This window comes from Furipterus horrens, unplaced genomic scaffold, assembly GCF_987537825.1.
Source record: "Furipterus horrens unplaced genomic scaffold, mFurHor1.1.pri manual_scaffold_3, whole genome shotgun sequence".
Taxonomy (NCBI): Eukaryota; Metazoa; Chordata; class Mammalia; order Chiroptera; family Furipteridae; genus Furipterus; species Furipterus horrens.
The window spans coordinates 99,306,604-99,328,764 of NW_028327173.1; the positions used below are offsets into that span (position 1 = coordinate 99,306,604).

The window sequence follows — 22,161 nt, forward strand, 5'->3', positions numbered from 1 at the left end:
CAGAGCAAGCTCTAAAGCATAATATGTATTATTTAAACCCAATTCCCATGGGAACCCTCTGAGTGGCCTTTGGTCCTGTCTGCCTTAGCCTTCCAGTTTTCTGTTGAGACTTAAGAGGCCTCCTGGGGGCCTGGCTCTCGGCTTGGGCTACAATTCCAGAAACCACAAGGAGCGGTCCCCCACAGTTGGTGTGGGCAGTGCTGTACAAGTCTTTTTGTGGATATTTGCTTGTACTCTTATCTTGAATACAGTGGTCCCTCTCTTATCTGCAGTTTTGATTCCCACAGTTTCAGTCCCACTATCAACCATGGTCTGAAAATATTAAGTGGAGATTCTAGAAGAGTAATTTATGTTTTAAAATGCATGCTCTTCTGAGTAGTGTGATGAAATCTCTTTCTGTCCCATTCCACCCTGCCCTGGGAGGCCAATAATCCCTTTGTCCAGTGTATCCACACTGTACATATAGTACAATAAGATATTTTGAGAGAGAAAGACCAAATCACACGCATGTAACTTTTATTACAGTATATTGTTATAATTTTTTATTTTCTTATTAGCTACTGTTGTTCATCTTTTACTGTGCCCAATTTATAGTTAAACTTTAGCATAGGTGTTATGTATAGAAAAAAACATAGTATGTGTAGGGTTTGGTTTCCATGGTTCCAGACATCCACTGGGGTCCTTGGAATGTATCCCTGAGATAAGGGAAGTATTGTATATAACTAGAAGTGGGATTGCTAGTTATGGAATAACTTAGTTGGAAATGTTGAATTGTTTTCCAAAGTGGGTGTCTTATTCTGCACCCCACCAGCGATGTATATTTCTTCCAGGTGCTCCACATCTTCACTGACACTTAATGTTATCATTCTTTTAGCCAATCTCATTGCTTTCATTTATGTCCCTGGGTAAATAATGATATTAAGTATCTTATACATTTAGATAATCATACTTAGATCCTTCTTTTTTAAATTGCCTACTCGGTTTTCTTAACTCATTTTTTAATTGGGTTGTTCACCTTTCTTTGAGTGATTTTTAGAAATGTATAAATAAATCCTTTGTCAGATATATATTCTTTTCTCCCAGTCAGTGGCTTGCTGTTTTGTTTTTTAATGGTATCTTTTGAGTAGAAATTTTTAATTTTGATGAGATCCAGTTTGTCATTTTTTTAAATGTTTAACGCCCTCCATGTTCTATCAGATTCTTTACTTGCTCCAATATTTTGAATATTTTTTCCCAGAGGCTTTGTAGTTTTAGCTATTCTATTCAGGTCTTGATTTATCTTTTACTGAGTATTATATTTTGTTCATTATCATTGTGTTAATTATTCATATATTATTATGAATTTATAGTATATCTTAAAGAGACAGTTCAACTTCTTTTCTGATATTTTGTTCTTCCTACATTGCATGGGCTAGGACCTCTATTTTAATCTTAAATATAAGTGGAGAGAGGGGACATTCATCAGGTTATATTTTTAATGTATCGAAATAATTCTTTTTATTTATAGATTCAATTTGGCAGTAGTTAGGATTTTTATTTCTATTTATGAGGGCTATTGATTTTCTTTGCTTGCAGTCTTCATCACTTTTTGAAATAAGGGTTTTATTGGACTCATCAAATCAAATAGGAAATGTTCTCAGGCTCCAGTCTATGATAAAATTTGTGTGTGATAATTTCTTCCTTAATGCTTGGTAGAATTCTCCAGAAAATCTTCTGGGCCTGAGGTTTTCATCATATGAAAGCATTTTGAAGTAATGGACTCCATTAGGGCATACTTGTTCATTTTTATAAAGTTGTGTTTTTCAGGAGTTTATCAATTTCCTATGTGCTGTCAGATTACATAAAACTATAATAACCCTTTAAAAAGCCTACTTTTGGCTTTGGTGGTTTTCTCTAATTTTTAAAAAAGTTTAATTGATTTCTGTTCTTATCCTTACTTATTCTACTTTCTTTTGAGTTTAATTTTCTCTTTCTAGCTACCTGAGGTAAGAAATAAAAACATTAATTTGAAATCCTACTTTTCTTAAACCTTTTTTCTTTCTGAGAGATGCATTTTTAGCTATAAAACCCATTGCTTTATCTCAACCATGCAGATTTTGATATGTTGTATTTTCATTGTCCTAGGTTCTTATTAGTATTTTCTTTTTGGATGCCTTCCTTCTTTTAAGAATTAGCACTTGTATTTCACATTCCCAGAGCATCTCTAATCATCTTTCTAGGTTTCTATTTATAAATATTTAAGAGAGAGAAAAAAAGGAGGGTAGAAGGGAGCTCAAAGTTCATTTCCCACCACTGTTTTCTCAATTATTCATCCTCCTTAATCTGATGTGTTTACTTTCAGCCCTTTCTCAAGTACATGGGTGATATGTTCTTTGAATCTTGGTATATTTAAAAATATGTTTTTAGGACTGTTAGTGAATGGTACCTTGGCTAAATAGGATCTTGGGTTGCATTTTTATTCCTGTAAGTATTATTCCAGTGATTTCGGGTTCCAATGTCGCATCTGAGAAATCTGATGTCATACTGTTTCTCCTTTGTAGGTAAATTATTATTTTTTGATCTGGAAGCCTAAGAGTTTCTCTTTTTTTATTATTTTAGGAAATGGGTACTTTAATAGTCTTTACCTGGATGTGTACAGTATCTCATTAATCTAGTCTGGAACTCAGCAAGCCTATTCAAATTATAGCCTTAGTCTTTCCAGTTAAATTTTCTTATATTGTTTAATTAATTTTACCACTTCTCCAACTGCTCATATTTCTCTACTTGAATTCCTTCCTCTTCTGTGCGCCCCCACCCCCACCCCCCAGGTCTTTCCTGCATTCTCTCCCTCTCTCTCTATCTCCATATTAGAGCTCCTGGATCTGTCTTCTTTCTTTCTTCATAATTTCCACCTGTTTACTTTTTTATGCTGTGTTTTGAAGTACTTAATTGCACTTAATTTCAATCTTAGTAGTGAGCAGTAGTTTCTTCAATTAATGTAGTTAGTTCTTAGTTTTGGAAATCATCTGTTTTATCTTCATGAAGTCTTGTTTTATATAATACTTTACCTCCTTAAGGGTTTTCATTATTTTTCTAAGTTCAAGTTGTTGCTTTTCTCTTCCATAACTGAATTTCACTGGTTGACATTTTTATTTATAGTTAACTAGACTCCCTAGATGTGTGTCTGTTTCTCAGTATTAGCTTCTTGAAATTCAGGTCTGGTGTTGGAGAGAAGTTTGTGTTCTGTAAGTTAGTGGTGTAGAATTAGAGAGGTCACTAGTCTGTTGCAGAGGAACTGGGTTCACAGACGCTTTACTCCTCAAACTCAGCACTCTACCCACCCTCTCTGTAACTTCTTGGCCTCTTGGGTGACAGAGAGACCCAGCACAGACTTGTTGGACTGATACTATCCTCTTTACCCGATTCTTCTGCCACTGCCAGCAGGTATTCACATTACATGTGTGCTGAACTTCCTGTGAAAATGACCTATAGTCCACATATGGGGACTAATTCTTATTCTATTAAATAGCTCTGCTAAAATGATCCTTATTACTAAACATAAATAAAAATGTGTTTTGTAGGAAAATTACTAAGTACTTTTAAAATTACTTAACATTATTACCTTTTCCTTCACCCTCAAATGGATAACTTGTAATTACTCCTTATTATATGTTTTTAGGTTAGCATGACCTTATTGAAAGATTTAGACCAAAGATTGTTTGAAAATTACATTGAGCTGAAAGCAGATCCCATCGTTGGCTCCTTAGAACCTGGAATTTATGCAGGCTATTTTGATTGGAAAGACTGCCTGCCTCCATCAGGTAAATGGTTTCTGGTAATCATAGTTCTCTAAAAATAGTCTAATACATCTAGAGTAATAAATATGGGTATGCTTTTTATCAATTAACATATGCTTAAAATGCTTTTCTTTTAATTCATTTTTCTTAAATTTACTGCGGGATTAGTTTGATTGTAATTTTTTATTAGCTAAAACCCATTTCTTGAGAGTTTGGAATTTAGTATACTTTTTAGTTATTAATAATTAATGGCTTAGTTATTTTTAAATTCCAGAGAATAATTAACTACACCTTATAATAATTGATCATTTTTTTGTAACGCATACTTGCTTCCTATGATATTCCTTTATTGCACAGATATAGTAGACTTCAACATTCTTTCTTTTTAATCTTCATCCAAGAAATATGTTTTTATTGATTTTATGGAAAGAAGTGGAAGGGGGAGAGTGAGAGAGAGACAGAGGGAGAGAGAGAGAACGTCCATGTGAGAGAGAAACATCAATCAGTTGCCTCCCATACATGCCCCAACTGGGGATTGAACCCACAACCTAGGTATATGCCCTGATTGGGGATCAAGCTTACAACCTTTTGGTGTATGGGAAGATTCTCCAACCACCTGAGCTACCAGGCCAGGGCCAGACTTTGGGATAGTCTTATACAATGACTTTGCGACCATTATCAAAAAATTTAGTTAAGAAATCTGGACTCTTCATAAGACCTAATTATTAATGCTGAAGAGGTGAAGGATAGAAGGAAAATGTTTATAGGAGTAAGATTATTATAGTAATTTAACAAAGAAAATTAACCTGCAGGAAAATGACTGGCACAGCTTCAGTATTTACTGTTGCTTGCTGAATCAAATAAACTCTGATTAATCAAATAGTTGTTTCTTTGTATGAAGTAGTGTGCAATACATAAAACTAAGCTGTCTATTAACATTTATATGTAAAAGTAATCTTAGAAATGACCATGTTCATATTAGACATAGGTTCTTTACAGAGATATATATGTAGATGTACCAGTGAATTGTTAACAGATTTGAGTTAATCTTCATTCTTTTAACTCACCACTGTAGTCACCTTTTGTTTTTATTGTGTAATGATTTTTATTAGATGGCAATAAAATTATTTACTCTTCAACAACTTTGGTTTTTATTGTATAGTGTTTACATTAGATGGTAACAATATACTGAAGTCAGAAGTCTAAACTATAACCCAGAATCATTAAATTAAAAATATTTTATGTTTCCATGGGTATTTAGTTTTCTGAAATGACAGTCATTATAGTTATATGAGCCCTTTTTACCTACAACTGATCGTAATTGATCTTTTCTTTTAAATTCCATTACCTTCTTATACTCATCTCTGCTGTTTCCAAACTGCATTATAGTTTATATCCCAAATATATTCTTTTAAAATTTAAATTAGATCCTACAGTTTTCCACTTAAAATTCTTGCAATATATTCCCATTATATTGAACTTATACTAAAATCTACAGAACAGAGTGCTGGCCTCTGCTTGTGCCTTGATGCACCTCCACCATCCACTATTCTTCAGCCATACTCCAACACAGTGGGCCTTTTTGTTGCCCAGACTTTCCAGATCCTTCCACCTCAGGGCCTCTTCAAGTTTGTTATTCCTTTGCTTGGAAAATAACTATCCCTTATCTTCATAGGGCTGAATACCTTTTGTAATTCAGATCTCAACTTAAATTTCACTGTACTTGCCATGCAACCTAAAGAAATGACATGGCTAATGGAGAACAACCATGAGATTTTAGATTTAACCTGTGAAAATTACTCATATTTTATTTATAAAAGTTATTTCAAGGGAGAATATTATATGTGTGATTCTAGCACTGGGCTTTATTTTAAATGAGATTATTAAAGCTAAATCCATAAGTATCTCAAAACAGGGGACAACCAGAAGTTCCAGAAAAATCAAGATGCATGGAGGTCCAACAAACAAAGATATAAAGAACAAATACTCATCCAGACAGGTAGGAGGGGTGGAGCCAGGGCGGAGAGGATGCGGTGTGGAGGTGGCAGCGGACCAGCTGGCGGAAAGCATAGTCACATACTATAAAAGTTAGAAGGGACACCTGGAGGGAGTGATCTCAGCACCATACCAGACCGTGCAGCTCAGGGTTCCAGTGCTGGGGAAAATAAAGCCTCATTGCTTCTGACTCTGAAAACTAGTAGGGGTTGGGGTGGAGGAAGAAACTGTTGGTCTCTCAGCAGAGTCCATTTGTTTAGAGGGCCCCCATGGTCCTAGAATGTCCACAGATCCACTCTGTATCCCCACTCTGGGAACCACAACTAGGGCAAAAGCTAGAGAGATACTAGTCCCATATGGGAAGTGAGAGAAGTGCCTAGAAAAAAGAGGCAAGTGCTGAGCAAGAGGCATTGTTCCCTCTCAGACCCCTCCCCCAAGTAGGGGCCCTGTACTGGCAAATACCTAAGACTCCACCCCTTACAATGTAACAGGTGTGACAGCTCTACCTAAGACACAGAGACAAACACAGGAGCCTATCAAGTTGAGGAGACAGAGAAATAAAACGCAAAAGAGGAAACAGGTCAAGGTTCCAATGGGAGAACTAAACTACAAGGAAATCGCCAACCTAACAGATGCAGAGTTCAAAACACTGGTGATAAAAATGCTCACAGACTTGACAGATACTCTTGAGGACAGCAAATGCAGAAGGGAAGAAGTGAAGGCTATGCTAAGTGAGATGAAGGAAAATCCACATGAAACCAGTGGCAAAGGGAAGGAAACCAGGGCTCAAATCAATGATTTGGAACATAAGGAAGAAATAAGCAGTCAACCAGTACAGAACGAATAAACAAGAATTAAAAAAAATGAGTAGAGGCTTAGAGACCTCTGGGACAACTTTAAATGTGCCAACATTAGAATCATAGGGGTGCCAGAAGGAGAAGAGGTAGAGCAAGGAATTGAAAACTTATGTGAAAAAATAATGAAGGAAAACTTCCCAAATTTCGTGAAGGAAATAGACGTATAAGTCCAAGAAGCACGGAGAGTCCCAAACAAGCTAGACCCAAAGAGGACCACACCAAGACACATCATCATTAAAATGCCAAAGGTTCAAGATAAAGAGAGAATCTTAAAAGCAAGAGAAGAGAATTGCCTACAAAGGGGTGCCTATGAGACTTATCAGCTGATTTCACAAAAGAAACTTTGCAGGAAAGAAGGGACTGGCAAGAAGTATTCAAAGTGATGAAAAACAAGGACCTACAGCCAAGATTACTCTATCCAGCAAAGCTATCATTTAGAATGGAAGGACAGACAAAGTGCTTCCTAGACAAGGTAAAGATAAAGGAGTTCATCACAACCAAGCCATTATTATATGAAACGTTAAAGGTACTTATTTACGAGAAAGAGGATCAAAACTATGAACATTAAAATGACAACAAACTTACAACTATCAACAACAGAATCTAAAAAATAAAAACAAAAGCAAACTAAGCAAACAACCCGAGTGGGAACAGAATCATAGGTATGGGGATCATTTGGAGGGTTATCAGCTGGGAGGGGGGAAGAGAGAGAAATGGGGAAATGGTACAGCGATTAAGAAGTATAAATGATAGGTTCAAAATATACAGGGGGAAGTTAAGAATAATATAGAAAAGGCTAAAGCCAAAAAACTTCTGTGCACAACCTATGACATGAACTAAGGCGGGGTGGGACTACTGGAGGAAGGGGGGAAATTGGGACAACTGCAACAGCATAATCAATAAAATTTACTTTAAAAAAACAAACAAAAAAAAAGCTCTTGGGCCCAGATAACTTGGAAGTTCAATGTTTTTGAATTTTAAAAAATATCGTATATATTACATTACATGCCAAACAAGGGTTAATGCCGAGAAACATGAAGTGATATTAATACTCTGTTCAGTTTAGGTGAGAAATGCCACAAGAGTGCACAGATTTGCAAATTCACAAATAAAATCTTGCTTCCTCAACCCGGTATCTCCAGCATCTAGACCACTTTTTGGTAGATAGAGCCTGGTAGGTAAATATTTGTTTACTAAATATGGATGACCCCTTGGGAGCTCACTGAGGTACTTCTGCTTGTGGCCTCATTGCCTGCTCATCACTCCTCCAGCTGATCTGTTTGTGCTTCAGGCCCACCTCTGAGCTGAGGGCTTTTCTAAGAATTCTGCTTCCATCACACTGAGAAAATGGGTTTCTTGTTCTCTGAACTGCTATTATACCTTTTAACGTCTTTTTTTTTTATTTTTTTAATTCCCCTGTGTTAGGGGAATTTTTAAATGAAGATGTAAGGAGATTCCTTTCAGATTTCCAGACTTCAAATTATTAAAGTATTTTTATAGAGTAGTGACTGCAAGATTCAGATTCCAAAGAATATATATCAGAATGATTTTTCAATAAAATCTCTTCACTTTCTACTCCAAGTAGCAATACACAATACTCAGGTATTGCCCTTACTAGGTTCTTAGGCTTTCTTGTGGTGAACTGGTTCTAGGACTGTTTCAAGTTTGACAGCTCTTAGCAGTACTGAATGTCACTGCCCCGCCCTTTTACCCTAATCCTAGGATGACTAGACAAAAAGAGCCTGAGCCCTGTCTACCAGCCAGATTTAGTGCTTCTTCCCCTTCGGTGGCCCACCTTTACCTTCTAAGATTGCCAAGATGGGAGGCATCCAGTAACTGCTTTCCTTTTCTCATTTGGGGCAACTCCCTTTGTCTGTTATGTACGTAAGTTTTCTCATCGGAAAAGAAAGTCTGTAACAACTTTTGTGGAAACAGTTTACCAATATCATACATATATGCGGAAGTAGAAGAGTTGTTTTATGGCAGGCCATGTTCATGCATGCGCACAAACACACACATTTGTGCACATCCTAAATTTTTAAGTTCCTAGCAAGCAGTTTTAGTCATTATGTCCCCATAATATCTGGCACAATGGCTTGTATATAATTATCACATAATACTTGTTACAATCTTCTAAATTTTAACTGTCACAAGGTAACCAAATTATCATCTCCTCAGAGTTAAAAGATGGGGGGTTGCCTAGCATATTAGGTACTAAACCAGCAGCCAGGATGACCCTAACTATAAATCCCAATTCCCCTCTAATAACTAAGCTCCCAATCATTCTTCTGTTTACACCCAGCTTTTGAAAAAGTCATCTTTGTCATCCCTTAAAGAATCCATACTAGTCCTATCTGTCATCTCCTACCAAATGAACTCATTCATGAAGTCTGCCTGTACTTCCACCATTCCACTGAGCTTGTTCTCATCAAAGCCACCTCTGAAGTTATAGTTGGGGATCTGATTGGTGTACCCCTTTCCGTAGTCCAAGTCTCTGTAGCTCTCCCATTGTTGGATCCTCTTCCTGGCTGACTTTTTGTGGCAACTCTAATCTCACTAGTTGGCGGCCCTCCATCTTCTTCATGAGTTGGCTTCTTTTTCTGTTTGTACTCCCATACTGCTGGTTTTCCCAAGACTGCCTGTCTCTATTGGTCTTTCCTCAACTTTCCTCAACTTTTCCTCTGAGTCATCCAGTCATGTAAGACAGAGTGGTCCCTCCAGCATCTATGCCTGCAGCCTAATTTCTTTACGCTGAGCTTCAAATCTTTGTATCTACCTTCCTGGTAGACACTTCCACTGGAACGTTTCCGTGGCCTCTTCAGCTTAGCAAGTTCAAAAGCAAACTTGTCCTCTTCTCTTTCTCATCAACTCCAAATTAGTTCTTTCTGCTGCTGTACCCCAACTCAATGAGAAGGGATGGAGACGTCAACCAAGATTCTCCCTACCTCTCCTATTTTATCAGACAGCTAGTTTTAAGTGCCACCCTATTGTCTGCTCCTTGTTATTTCTTGTTGTTTCTTATAAGGACACTTGAGTATCTCCTCATAGTCCTGGCATCTAGTCTTGCCTGTTTCAAATCCACCTCTTCCTTTTTGAAAAACTCATCTTCCTAAAATATAAATTGAATCCGTCACTTCCCCGCTTAAAACTTTTCATGGTGACCCATTCCCCCTTAGCTAAAATCTAAATTTTATTAGGCATTGATGCTGCTTATACTTGCTCATGACTTTCGTTTATTTCCCTCACACTCCTAGTACCAGCCTCTTCTGACTGCTCCAGGCAGCAGGCAGTCAGAACCACTTCCGTGCTGAAAGCCCATGCCTGCTCCACCCTGGTTTTTCCTGATACTTAGTCAGTGCTCCTCTGGGAGGCTTTCTTTGCTCGCCTCCCCATGTGCCTCCATGTTGGATTGATATCCCTTTATCTTTAGTGTTCCTGCAGTGGTGTTCTATTCCTTGTACACCCTTGCATGTAGGTGCTGTCATCATTGGCTTTTGCTGGTACCACTCTTCTGCTGTGCTCAGTCTCCCTAGTACAGTGGCTGTATTTTTCATGTCACACTCCCTGTTCTTTAGCACAGTCTCAACATGCCAAAGATTCTCTTTGTATGTAGAGTGAAGGAATATGGATACTTAACTAGTATACACATAAGTTACATGCCATTAAGTCAACCCCTAGGCCTGATGACCCTGTAAATGAGTGATGTCCACAATGATCTGTCCTTAACAGCCCTTCTCAGCTTCTGTAGTATTGTTCCTATAGCTTCTTTTATGGGGTCATTCTGTCTCATATTTGGTCTTCTTCTTTTCCTGCTGCCTTTTATTTCTTTTTTAACTAGCATTATTGTGTTTTCCAAAGAACCCTGCCTTCTCATGATATGCCCAAGGTAGGACAGCTTCAGTTTTGTCATTTTTGCCTCCGGAGATGTTTCAAGCTTTACTTGCTCTGGACCCACTTGTTCATCTTTCTGGCAGTCCAGCATATCCACAGAGCTCTCCTCCAATACCATGTTTCATATAAATCAACTTCTTCCTATCAGCCTTCTTCACTGCCCAAATCACATCTATATATAGTAATTGGGAATAAGAGGGTGTGAGTGATCTTCGCCTTGGTCTCTAATGACACATCTTTGTTCTTAATGATCTTCCCTAATTCTGTGGCTATCCTTCCAAGTCTCAGCTTTTTGTGATTATTTTTACTTTATTAGTATACAGGCTTACTAAATGTTCAGGTCACTCCTCAGTTTATTATCTGCCAGGTGTTTGCGATATAGTTTTGCAGTTATTTTTCTCCAATTTTTTCAGTAAAGTAAATCATATCATGTTCTAATTTCATTATTATTATTGTTCACTTTTTGATAAATTACACAGTGACTATTCACATTTGTTGAATTAAATTGAATTAAAATAAGCATATTAACATTCATTTTCTTATTTCCTATGAATTCTCATATGGTAGATTTGTGCACCCTAAATTTTGGCAATTGCTTTTGAATTAAAATATCCATATCATGTCTACCAAACACATAAGCAGTTTTGTATGTCATTACCATGCAAAAAGTAACATACTCTTCAGGGATAGTTTAATTTTGCTAAAATTAATATTTTCGATTATTAGCATGTATTGAACATAACTTAGCACTGACATTATTCTTAAATTATTTGGTATATACGTTATCAAATTACTTGTGATGCTTCTGTGACAATAGGAAAAGTCATGACACAGCCAGCTACTGCAAGTTTCCTGTATGTTTAATGATTAATGCAACAAACAAGACTTGGTCAATAAGCATCCGTCCCCAGAAAGAGATGTCATATCTGTCTGCATTTAAGTCTGAGTGCTACTGAGAAACACAATTTACTTGTGAGTGATGCAGAAGACCTGCCCCAGCAATGACAGCACTCCTGATGGAGGAAGATGCAGGCTTTCTTCCTTATCAGCTCACTTACTTAAGGGATGTCTTTTAAAAACAGCAGTGCATGAGGTTTTCTCCTCCCTTAAGGGATTCCATCACTCACAGTACTTCAGAGGCCATTGTTGCACCATGGTGGACCCTAGGACAAGGCCTCAATGAGCATCTCTTCATATTTTCTCAGCCATGAAATTGAACCTGGTACATGCTATTAATGTGAGTAATAGTGGTTTGTGGCCCCTGGATAACATTTTTAAGCAAACAAGATTCTGCTGACTGTGTGACATTAAGTGGTATTGCTTTTTTTTCTAGCTTTTCTTTTTTTTTTTAAAGATAAACGTTTCATGAGCAGAAGGCTGGGATGTCAGTAGTTCATTTACTCTTAGTTTCCAAAAACGGTTAGATGTTGTCAGTGTTCATTGCACTTTTCTGTTTGTGTGTGTGTGTGTGTGTACTTTTGACTTTGTGATCACTGACTGAACCTCAGTCTTGCATAACTGTATAGTGATTTTTAGTTTGTTTAAACTCGACTTGAGACCCCATATAAAGTGAACAGCCAAAATAGTTTGACTGTTAATCTTCCAATATAATTTCACTAAACAACTTAGTTTTATCTTTAGAGTTTTGATCTCCAAAAACTGAATTGTAAATCATATATAGGTAACTGATTACACAGGGGAACAATTTTTAACATAATTCCTGTTGAGTTCGATTTTTCAGCTGTTTTTGACTTAAATAAGCATGCTGATTTGAAAACTGCAGTTAGTTTTCTTCTATCATGTAAAGTTTTTTCTGTACAGCTTATCTTAATGCGACCACTCTAGGCTGGATCGAGCCTGGATTGAGGGAAGCACTAGTGCTGCCCTACTAGCTGAGAGCAAACCTTCCTTGAGTCGGGAGGGGTGGGGGATGACCTTGGACACCAGAGACAGGTTCATACTTGTCTAGGCTATTCGGTTACACATCAGACAGTATGGTGAGAGGTGGTGTGCCACTCTATAGTGAATCATATTCCAAAGTGTAGTCCGAGTTCTTGTCTGTATACAAGGAGTTAGCAGAATTTATTTATTTTATTTACATATGCACTTATTTCCTTTCCTTCAGATCATGTTATGCCTCTGCTATTTCTCATCATAAGTTCCTAAACAACCTTGATTTGTTTTGTTATATCTATGGCAGTTTCACCATCCCCAAAAGACAAATATCACATTTATCAGGCAAGCGTATTTTGCATATTTTAAAGTAAAACTTGGTGATCAAGATAAGCCATGGGCCCCTCACAAGATGTGTGCAAACTGTGTCGAGAGTTTACGGATGTGGACGAAGGGAACACGTGATAAATTGCCATTTGGTATACCTATGGTTTGGCGAGATCCCAGAGATCATTCAAATGACTGTTACTTTTGTATAGTGAAAACATCAGGATATAACAAGAAAAATAAATGTAAAATAGAGTATCCTAGTCTACCATCAGCTATACGCCCAGTGCCTCATTCAGCTGAAATCCCAGTGCCAGTTTCCACTGAACTACCCTCTTTCAAAAAACAGGAGTATGGTGAAGAACTAAGTGACAGCAATGATGAAGATTTTGAAACTGAAGACAACTCAGTTCGTAAGGGATTGGATCAGCATGAGTTGAATGATTTGGCACGAGATTTGGGACTATCCAAAAAGGCTTCAGAACTCCTAGCATGAAGACTGCATGATAAAAACTTGGTTGAAAAAGAAGCGAAGGTATCCTACTTTCTGTCAAGAGAAAAAAGGGCATTTCTGCAGTACTTTCGAAGTGACCGTGGCTTTGTGTATTGCCATACATACATGGTTTAATGGAGGAATTGGGAATTCCAATCTATAATGCCACTGAATGGCGACTGTTCATCAATAGCTCAAAGGGGAGCTTGAAGTGTATCCTCCACAATGGCAATTTATTTGGTGCAGTCCCAACTGGCCATTCAGTTTGTTTTTGTGAAGAATATGAAGACATAAAGAGAGTCCTTGATCTGTTGCAACATCACAAGCACAATTGGATCTTCTGTGTTGGCCTTAAAATAGTCTGCTTCCTTTTTGGTCAGCAATGCGGATACACCAAGTATCCCTGTGTTCTTTGTATGTGGGACAGCAGAGCTCGTGAGAAGCGTTGGGTAGAGTCGAACTGGCCTCCAAGATCTGACCTCAAACCTGGTGATCCAAACATTCTGCATGAGCCACTTGTCAACAGAAAGAACATTACATTCCCACCTCTGCACATAAAACTGGGTCTCATGAAGCAGTTTGTTAAAGCTTTGCCAACTGAAGAAGACTGGTTTCAAGTATCTCATTTCTGGCCTTTCCTCGCCTCTCATTTGAAAAGATAAAATACCTTAATATGTATGTTTGGTAGCAGAACTTGACCACTTGTACACAATTTAACTTACAGTTACAATATATAGCCTTTATGTGAATTAAAAAACCCTAAATAAGCAGTATATTCAGGTAATTTTTTTCTTTATTTTCCTTTCTTTGTACATTTTGTATGATTTTGGGGACAAAGGGAGGGTATCCTGTACCTTAAAAAGTTGACATGATAGAAAAAAATTGGGGTCATTTTTGGATTCAGATGCCAAAAGTTAGTCAAAAACAAGTGTCAGATATAACTCATCGAAAATTGTGTTCCCCAGTGTTATTTATTGCTTAAGTTAGCAGTAAATTTAGCTTCTAATACTAAATGTAGTAATTAAAAAATCCAGTTGATTAATTTCATGATTCAAGAAGAGATACCATAAAGCCATGGCCATGCTTTTTTAACCTGACAGTTGGATATTTAAATTGTTGTCACCTATTTATTTGTATGTGTGTCAGGAAAGGTTATTCTGGTTAGTTCTGAGTTACCTAAGTGCTGAATTGATTTGTTATCCATAGTTATTAAGAGCTCTGAGTATATGCATTTAATAAATTTCAACTAAATGGAGGAATATATTAGGCTCCATTTACAAATACACATTGATGTTCTAGTCTTTAAAACATATTTAATAAATATTTAATCCTTCAACTTTTTACTTAAATATTGGTTTTAACTATTTTTTCTATCTGAGAGGAATATTCCTAAAACATTTAATAAATGATTTCTTCTTAACCATTTTAAAAATATTTATTGCTTTTTTTTTTACAGTTGTCGCACTTTTTCCCCATTGCTCACCCCCCACCCCACCCACCACTTCTCCCACAGTCCGTCCTAACCCCATTACCCTGTTGTCCATGTCCATGGGTCATTTATACTAGTTCCTTGACTACACCCTTTGAAAGTACCTGCATTTTTCAGGTTGTTTCTTTTTTTTTAAGTATATTTTATTGATTATGTTGTTACAATAGTTCCAGTTTTTTTCCCCTTTGCTCCCCTCTGCCCAGTACCCTCCTTCCCTCCAGCAGCCCCACTCCCATTAATTCATGTCCGTGGGTCGTGCATATAAGTTCTTTCGCTTCACCCTTTCCTATATTATTCTTAACATCCCCCTGTCTATTTTGTACCAATTGATTATGTTTCTTAATCCCTGCACCATTTCCCCATTTCTCCCCCTCCCCACTCCCAGCTGATAACCCTCCAGATGATCCCCATACCTATGATTCTGTTCCTATTCTATTTTGCTTAGTTGAATTTTGTTTTTATTTTTTATATTCAGTTGTTGATAGTTCTGAGTTTGTTGTCATTTTAGTGTTCATAGTTTTGATCTTCTTCTTCTTAAGTAAGTCCCTTTGACATTTCATATAATAATGGCTTGGTGATGATGAACTCCTTTAGCTTTACCTTGTCTGGAAAGCACTTCATCTGCCCCTCCATTCAAACAATAGCCTTGCTGGATAGAGTAGTCCTGGTTGCAGGTTGCCTTTTATTACATTGAATACTGCTTGCCAGTCCTTTCCTACCTGCAAAGTGTCTTTTGATAAATCAGCTGATAGTCCTATAGGCAACCCCCTGTAGGCAACTCTCCGCCTCTCTCTTGCTGCTCCCAGGACTCTGTCTTTATCTTTCACCTTTGGCATCTAAATCGTAATGCGTCCTGGTGTGGTCCCCTCTGGGTTCAGCTCGCCCGGGACCCTCTGTGTTTCCCAGACCTCTATGTCCGTCTCCTTCACAAAATTTGGGAAGTTCTCATTTTTTTCAATTCTTGCTTTCTCATTCTGCACTGGTTGACCGTTTTTTTCTTCTTTATGTTCCAAATCATTAATTTGAACCCCGGTTTCCTTCCCTTCACCATTGGTTTTGTGTTGATTTTCCTTCATTTCATTTAGCATAGCCTTCACTTCTTCTCTTATGCGTTTGCCATACTCAAGCATATCTGTCAAGCCTGTGAGCATCTTTATCACCAGTGTTTTTAGTTCTGCATCTGTTAGGTTGGCTGGCTCCTCATCTGTTAGGTTGGCTATCTCCTAGTCACTTAGTTCTCCCACTGGAACCTTGATCCGTTTCCTCTTTTGGGCCATACTTTTCTGTCTCCTCATTCTGACAGGCTCCTTTGTTTGTTTGCCTCCGCGTCCCAGTTAGAGCTGTCGCTCCTGTTGTAAGGGGCGGAGCCTTAGGGAATTGTCAGTACAGGGCAACCTGTTTCACCACGATGTGGCGCTGTATGCACTCGCCCCTTTTTCAGGCACCCCTCCCATTTCCGCACCTGACTGGCACCCCTCTAGCTGCTGCCCTGGACGTCGTTCCCGGCGTGGGTGATTCTGCGGACGTTGTAGGACCGTGGGGGCCCTTTAAACAAGCAGACTCTGTTGAGAGCCCGGCAGTTTCTGCCTCAGCTCCAACACCCACTGGTCTACACAGTCAGAAGCAATGAGGCTTGATTTTCCCCGGTGCTGGGACCATGAGCCTGCTACGTCTGGTGAGGAGTTAGGAACGCTCCGCAGGTGTCCCTCTTGATTTTAAAACATGCGACTGCACTTTCTGCCGGCCTGCTGCTGCCACCACTGCTGCTGCCACCACACTGTGTCCTCTCTGCCGCCCCTACCTGTCTGGATGAGTATTTCTTCTTTATATATTTGTTTGCTGGACTTCCATGCAGTTTGATTTTCTGGAACTTCTGGTTGTTTCTAGTTTTGAGGTAGTTGTATCACTTCTTAGTTGTGGAGGGAGACACTCCATCGTGGCTGGAAGTCTCAACGGTTTTATTTTTATATGATTTTATTTATTTATTTTTTAAATGTGTTTTATTGATTATAGTGTTACAGTTGTCCCAATTTCCCTTCTCTCTGCTCCCCTCCACCCGGTGGCCCCCCTCCCTCCAGTTGTCCCCCCCTTTTAGTCCATGTCCATTGGTTGTGCATATAGTTCTTCTCAACCTCTCTCTGTATATTCCATTCCCTCCTACTATGCTTCTTAATTCCTATACCATCTCCCTCCCTCTCCCCCTTCCCCCTCCCTGCTGACCTCCCCCAATATGCTCCCCATACCTATAGTTCTTTTTCCACTCTCGTTGCCTATTTAGTTCGCCTTTGTTTCAATTCCCTAGCTCCTGTTGTTGTTTCTTGTGATACAGTTTTCATTTTAGTGTTCATAGTTTTGATCCTCCTTTTTCTAAACAAGTCCCTTTAACATCTCATATAATAGTGGTTTGGATCTAATGAACTCCTTCAGTTTTATTTTGTCCTGGAAACACTTTCTCTCCCCTTCTATTCTGAATGACAATTTTGCTGGATAGAGTATTCGTGGTTGTAGGTTTTGGATTTTCATTACTTTGAATATTTCTTGCCAGGCCCTTCTTGCCTGCAGGGTCTTCCTTGAGAAGTCAGCTGATAGTCTAATTGGGACCCCTTTGTACATGATTCTTTTCTTCTCTCTTGCTGCTTTTAAGATTCTCTCTTTATCTTTAACTTTTGACATTTTGATTATAATGTGTCTTGGAGTGGTTCTCCCTGGGTCCAGTTTTTTTGGAACTCTCTGTGCTTCCTGGACCTGTACGTCTATTTCCTTCCCCAAGTTTGGGAAGTTCTGCTTTATTATATTTTCACTTAATTTTTCAATTTCTAGTTCATCTTCTTCACCCGCTGGCAAACCAATTATTCTTATGTTGGGTCTTTTATAGCTGTCCCAGAGGTTTCTGATCCTCTCCTCATTTTCCTTGCTTCCCGTTTCCTCTCTCTGCACTGGTTTACTGTTTGTTCCTTCTCTATGTTCTGGTTTGTTGATTTGAACTCTGGATTTTATTTCCTCACCATCTGTCTCGTATGTGGTTTTCTTCCTTTCATTATGAGTGTTTTTCGATTCTTTCTCATCTTTTTCAGATCTTTTGTTAATTCTGTAAGCCACCTGATAACAATGGCCCTGAATTGAGCCTCTGACAGGTTTCTTATTTGTTCATCTGTCAGACTCTTCATCTGTTGCCTGGTGAGCTGCGCCATCGGGATTTCTATAGTTGTCTGCCTCATTTCGAAAGATGCGTTTTGCTTTCTTGGGCCGGCTATAGGGGCCAGTGCCTGTGTACTCGTCACAACCCAACGACCCGCGGCGATCTGCAACCTTTTTTGCTGCGCTGTGGCCCTTTGTCGTCACTACCCAGTGACTGGCGGCGGTCCAGCAACATTTTTTGCCGCGCTATGGCGCTTTGTCGTCACTGCCCAGCGACCGGTGACGATCCACAACCTATTTCGCAGCACGGTGGCGCTTTGTGTGGGGGCGGGGGTCCAAGATGGATTCACACAATTATTCCGCTAGGAGACCGAATCCGTCCTCCCGCCCTCTGGGCCTCACCGTTCGTTTGAGGCGATGTGGTGGCTGCTTCTCCCAGCGTTGGGGTCGCGAGCCGCCGGGGTTCGACTGCATCCGGGATTGTTCTCTCTGCCGCTGGGATTGTTCTCCCTGCCGCTGTCCCTGGTGCGACCGCAAACAGCACCACCCACTTTCACTCTTACCTGCCCAAAGGGCGCCGCTGGTTTATAACTTTGTACGTTGGGCTTCCGTGTAGTTTTATTTTCTGGAATTTCTAGTTATCTTTTGTTTTGAGGTAGTTGTATTCCTCTCTAGTTGTAGAGGGAGACCGAGTGTGTCTGTCTAAGCCTCCATCTTTGCCCAGTCTTTTATGTGACTTTAGAATTAACATTCCTAGAATAATTATAGCCAGGGTGTCTTAATCTTAATCTAGATGGAAGTCTAGTTATTGCAACAAGATTTTTTTTAACAATGTTTAACATTTTATTAGCCATTGAAAATGGAGGAGTAAAAACTACTTTAGCTTAATTTATGAAGCTAAGGGTGGTAAGGTTATCTGATATCTTATACTATACTTACAAAGTTTCTACAATATTTTTTGTCTAAGCCTGATCCTAACATTAGTGACAAAATGTAGCATCCGGTATTACATAATCTGTACTGCCACTGAGTCAAAAACGTAATGTTCAGAGGAATTCTGGTTTCCAGAAATGGTTGGAAGAACCCGTATCGGACTGACACTTCCATAGTTAAAAATTGTAAACTGTGCAAAATATTGAAAACCAGTATTTGAAGCACTGAAGCAATGCTTCAACCTTTGAAGGATGTGAACCTTCAGGCAGAGATGTGTCTGTATGTAGCTTTCACCTGAGGATTTTCTCCAGTATGTAGCACCTGGTGATTACTCCTCCAGCAGAAATCCACAGAGAAGTGCTATAAGGAATACAGCTGAAAAAAGTAACAGGTGGTGGAAACTTACATCTAAAGGAGGAAATGAAAGTGCTAGAAATGGTTAATATGTGAGTTAATATAAAAGGCAAACTTTTTTGTTTTTAATTTAAAAAAAGAAGAATATCATTTGTTTGATATGAGAAAGATTAAGTTGAAGTCACAGTTAAAAAAACCTTCCTTTGTAGAAAACTCCAAGTCTAGATAGTTTTACTAACAAATTCTATGAAACATTTACACAAAGTTTATCAGAAAACCTTTTTTTTTGTTTTTATTTTTATAGAAAACCCTAACTCCGGATGGTCTTACCAGTAAATTTTATGAAGCATTTAAGTAAGAAATAATACCATTTTATACAAACTTTATCAGAAAACAAAGGAGGAGGAAGCATGTCCAATCTCATTTTATAAAGCCCTTATAAGCCCAAACCAAAAAATCTGACAAGGGCATTACAAGGAGAGCAAATTACAGACCAGTATATTTCATGAACACTGGAGAAAAAAAATTTAACATATTTGTTTAGTGAATATAATAAACCAGTATTATCTATACATTGGAGTACTAATACATTATGACCAAGTAGGGTTTATCTCAGGTATGCATGGTTAGTGAAACATTTGAAAATCAATGATTATATTAACAGCTCTAAAAAGAAAAATGATATAGTGCAAAGAAGAAATCACTTAAGAAAATTCAACAGGTATGATAAAAAAACTCAGCCAACTAGAAATAGTACAAAACTTCCTAAACTTGATTAAAAGGTTGACAAAAATCTCACAACTAATGTTATAGGATGATGAAATATTGAATATTTTCTTCTAAGAATAGAAAGGAATATTGCACTGGAGGTCCTAGTTGTAATAAAGCAAGAAAAAGAAAAAAAGGTTGGAAAATAATACAAAACAAATAGAAGCATTTTTACTCCAAGACATTACCATTGTTTATTTAGAAAATCCTAAGGAATCTACAAAAATACTCTTTAAGATCTCAGGATACAGAATCAATATACAAAGATCAGTTGTAGTTAAAATACAACAATATACAGCAAAATAGGGAAAGTAAACTTAAAAATCCATTTGCATCAAAATATACACAATTAGGAATAAAGTGAACAAAAGACATTAAGATCACTGAAAATTAGAAATTACTGCTGAATGAAAATAAAACCTAAATAAATGGGTGATATGCCATGGTTTTCTATTGGAAGTCTCAATATTGTTAAGAAGTCAGTTCTTAACAATAATTCATAAATTTAGTGCATTCACAATCAAAACCTCAACCGGATTTTTTTTGTAGAAATTGCAAGCTGATTCTAAAATTGTTGAGAAAAGGTTAAGGACTTTAAATACCTAAACCAATCTTAAAGTGCAGTAGGAAAGTTGTACTCATATGAATTCACTTAAGAACTTTATAAAACTACTGGAATAAAGGTAGTATGGTATTAGCATAAGGAGAGACAAACTCATCCTTGGAAAAGAATAGAAAATATTAAAGTAGATTCATATATACATAGTTAATTTTTTGTTGATTTATATATTTTAAAAATTGTTTTTCTATTACAGTTGTTCCATTTTTTCCCCCATTGCTTTCCCCTGCCTCACTCACCTTCCCCCTCTCCCTCAGTCAATCCCCACTCTGTTGTCCATGTCCATGGGTCATTTATACCTGCTTCTTGACTAGACCCTTCCCCTTCTTTTCCCCTTTTTCCCCCTCCCCTCTGGTCACTGTTAATCAACATGATAGTGTACATAGAAAACCCTATAGACTCCACCAAAAAACTACTCGACCTAATAAGTGAATCTGACAAAATAGCAGGGTGCAAAGTCAATACTTAGACATCGAGGGCATTTCTGTACACCAGCAATGAAATATCAGAGATAGAAATTAGAAAAAATCTCATTTAGCAACAAGAAAAATTAAGTTCTTAGGAGTCAACCAAGGAAGTAAAAGACCTGTACTCGGAAAACTACAGAACACTGAAGAAATTAAGGAAGGTACAAATAAATGGAAGCATATACCATGTTCATGGATGGGAAGAATTAACGTCATTAAAATACCCATCCTAACCAAAGCAATTTATAGATTCAATGCAATCCCTATTAAAATACCAGTGACATATTTCACACACCTATAACAAATACTTCAAAAATTTATCCAATAGTCTCAGCAATCTTGTGAAAGAAAAACAAAGTAGGAGGAATCGTACATAGTTAATTTTTGACAAAGACACCAAGACATTGGCACAGATAAAGGAAGTCTTCTTAACAGATCTACTGGAACAAGTAGATAATATATGAACAATTATTTCACAAAAGATCTATAAATGTCCAATAAATGAAAGGTACACAACATTATTTGTCATCAGAGAATGCAAGGAAAAACATAATGAGATACTACTTCAAACCTACCAGAATAAAATGGAAGAGAGAGAGAATACTATTTCACGTTGCCAAGGATGTGGAGCAATTAGAACTGACATACATGGCAAATGAACCCGTAAAATGGATTAGCTACTTTGGAAAAAGCTTCTTATAAAGTTAAACATAAATCTACCGTAGATCCCACCAATTCCACTTCCAGGCATTTTCCTAAGAAATGAAAAATTTGCAAATAGACTTGTATAGTGTGGCCATCACAGCTTTATTCACAATAGCCAAAAACTGGAAACAACCTAACTATTCATCAAGAGGAGAATATATGTAGTTGTAGTACAGTACAACAGTATCTGTGCAACGAAGTACTATTCATCTTGTTGTTATAGATACCTAGCAATTTGGATAGATCTCAGAAACATCATATTTAAGTGAAAAAAGCCAAATGCAAAAGAGTGCATAATATAGGAAGGAGTCCATGTAAGTTATCTTCAAGGACAGGCTAATTCATCTGTGGTGACAGAAACCAGGATGGTTATTACCTATGCTGGTGCTGGGGATTGATGGATATATGGCATGAGAGCTGTTTCGGAGCCTTGAAAATTTCTATACTGTGAATGTT

The 22,161-nt window shown here is 37.8% G+C and overlaps 1 protein-coding gene across 1 annotated transcript in view; it reads left to right on the forward strand.

Annotated features, from left to right (window-relative positions):
* EXOC2 (exocyst complex component 2) overlaps positions 1-22,161 on the forward strand; it is a 239,568-nt gene that overhangs the window by 164,899 nt on the left and 52,508 nt on the right. The window contains exon 22 of the mRNA XM_090269916.1: positions 3,659-3,800. Coding sequence (XP_090126042.1) covers positions 3,659-3,800 — 142 coding nt within the window. The remainder of the gene's footprint in view (positions 1-3,658; positions 3,801-22,161) is intronic.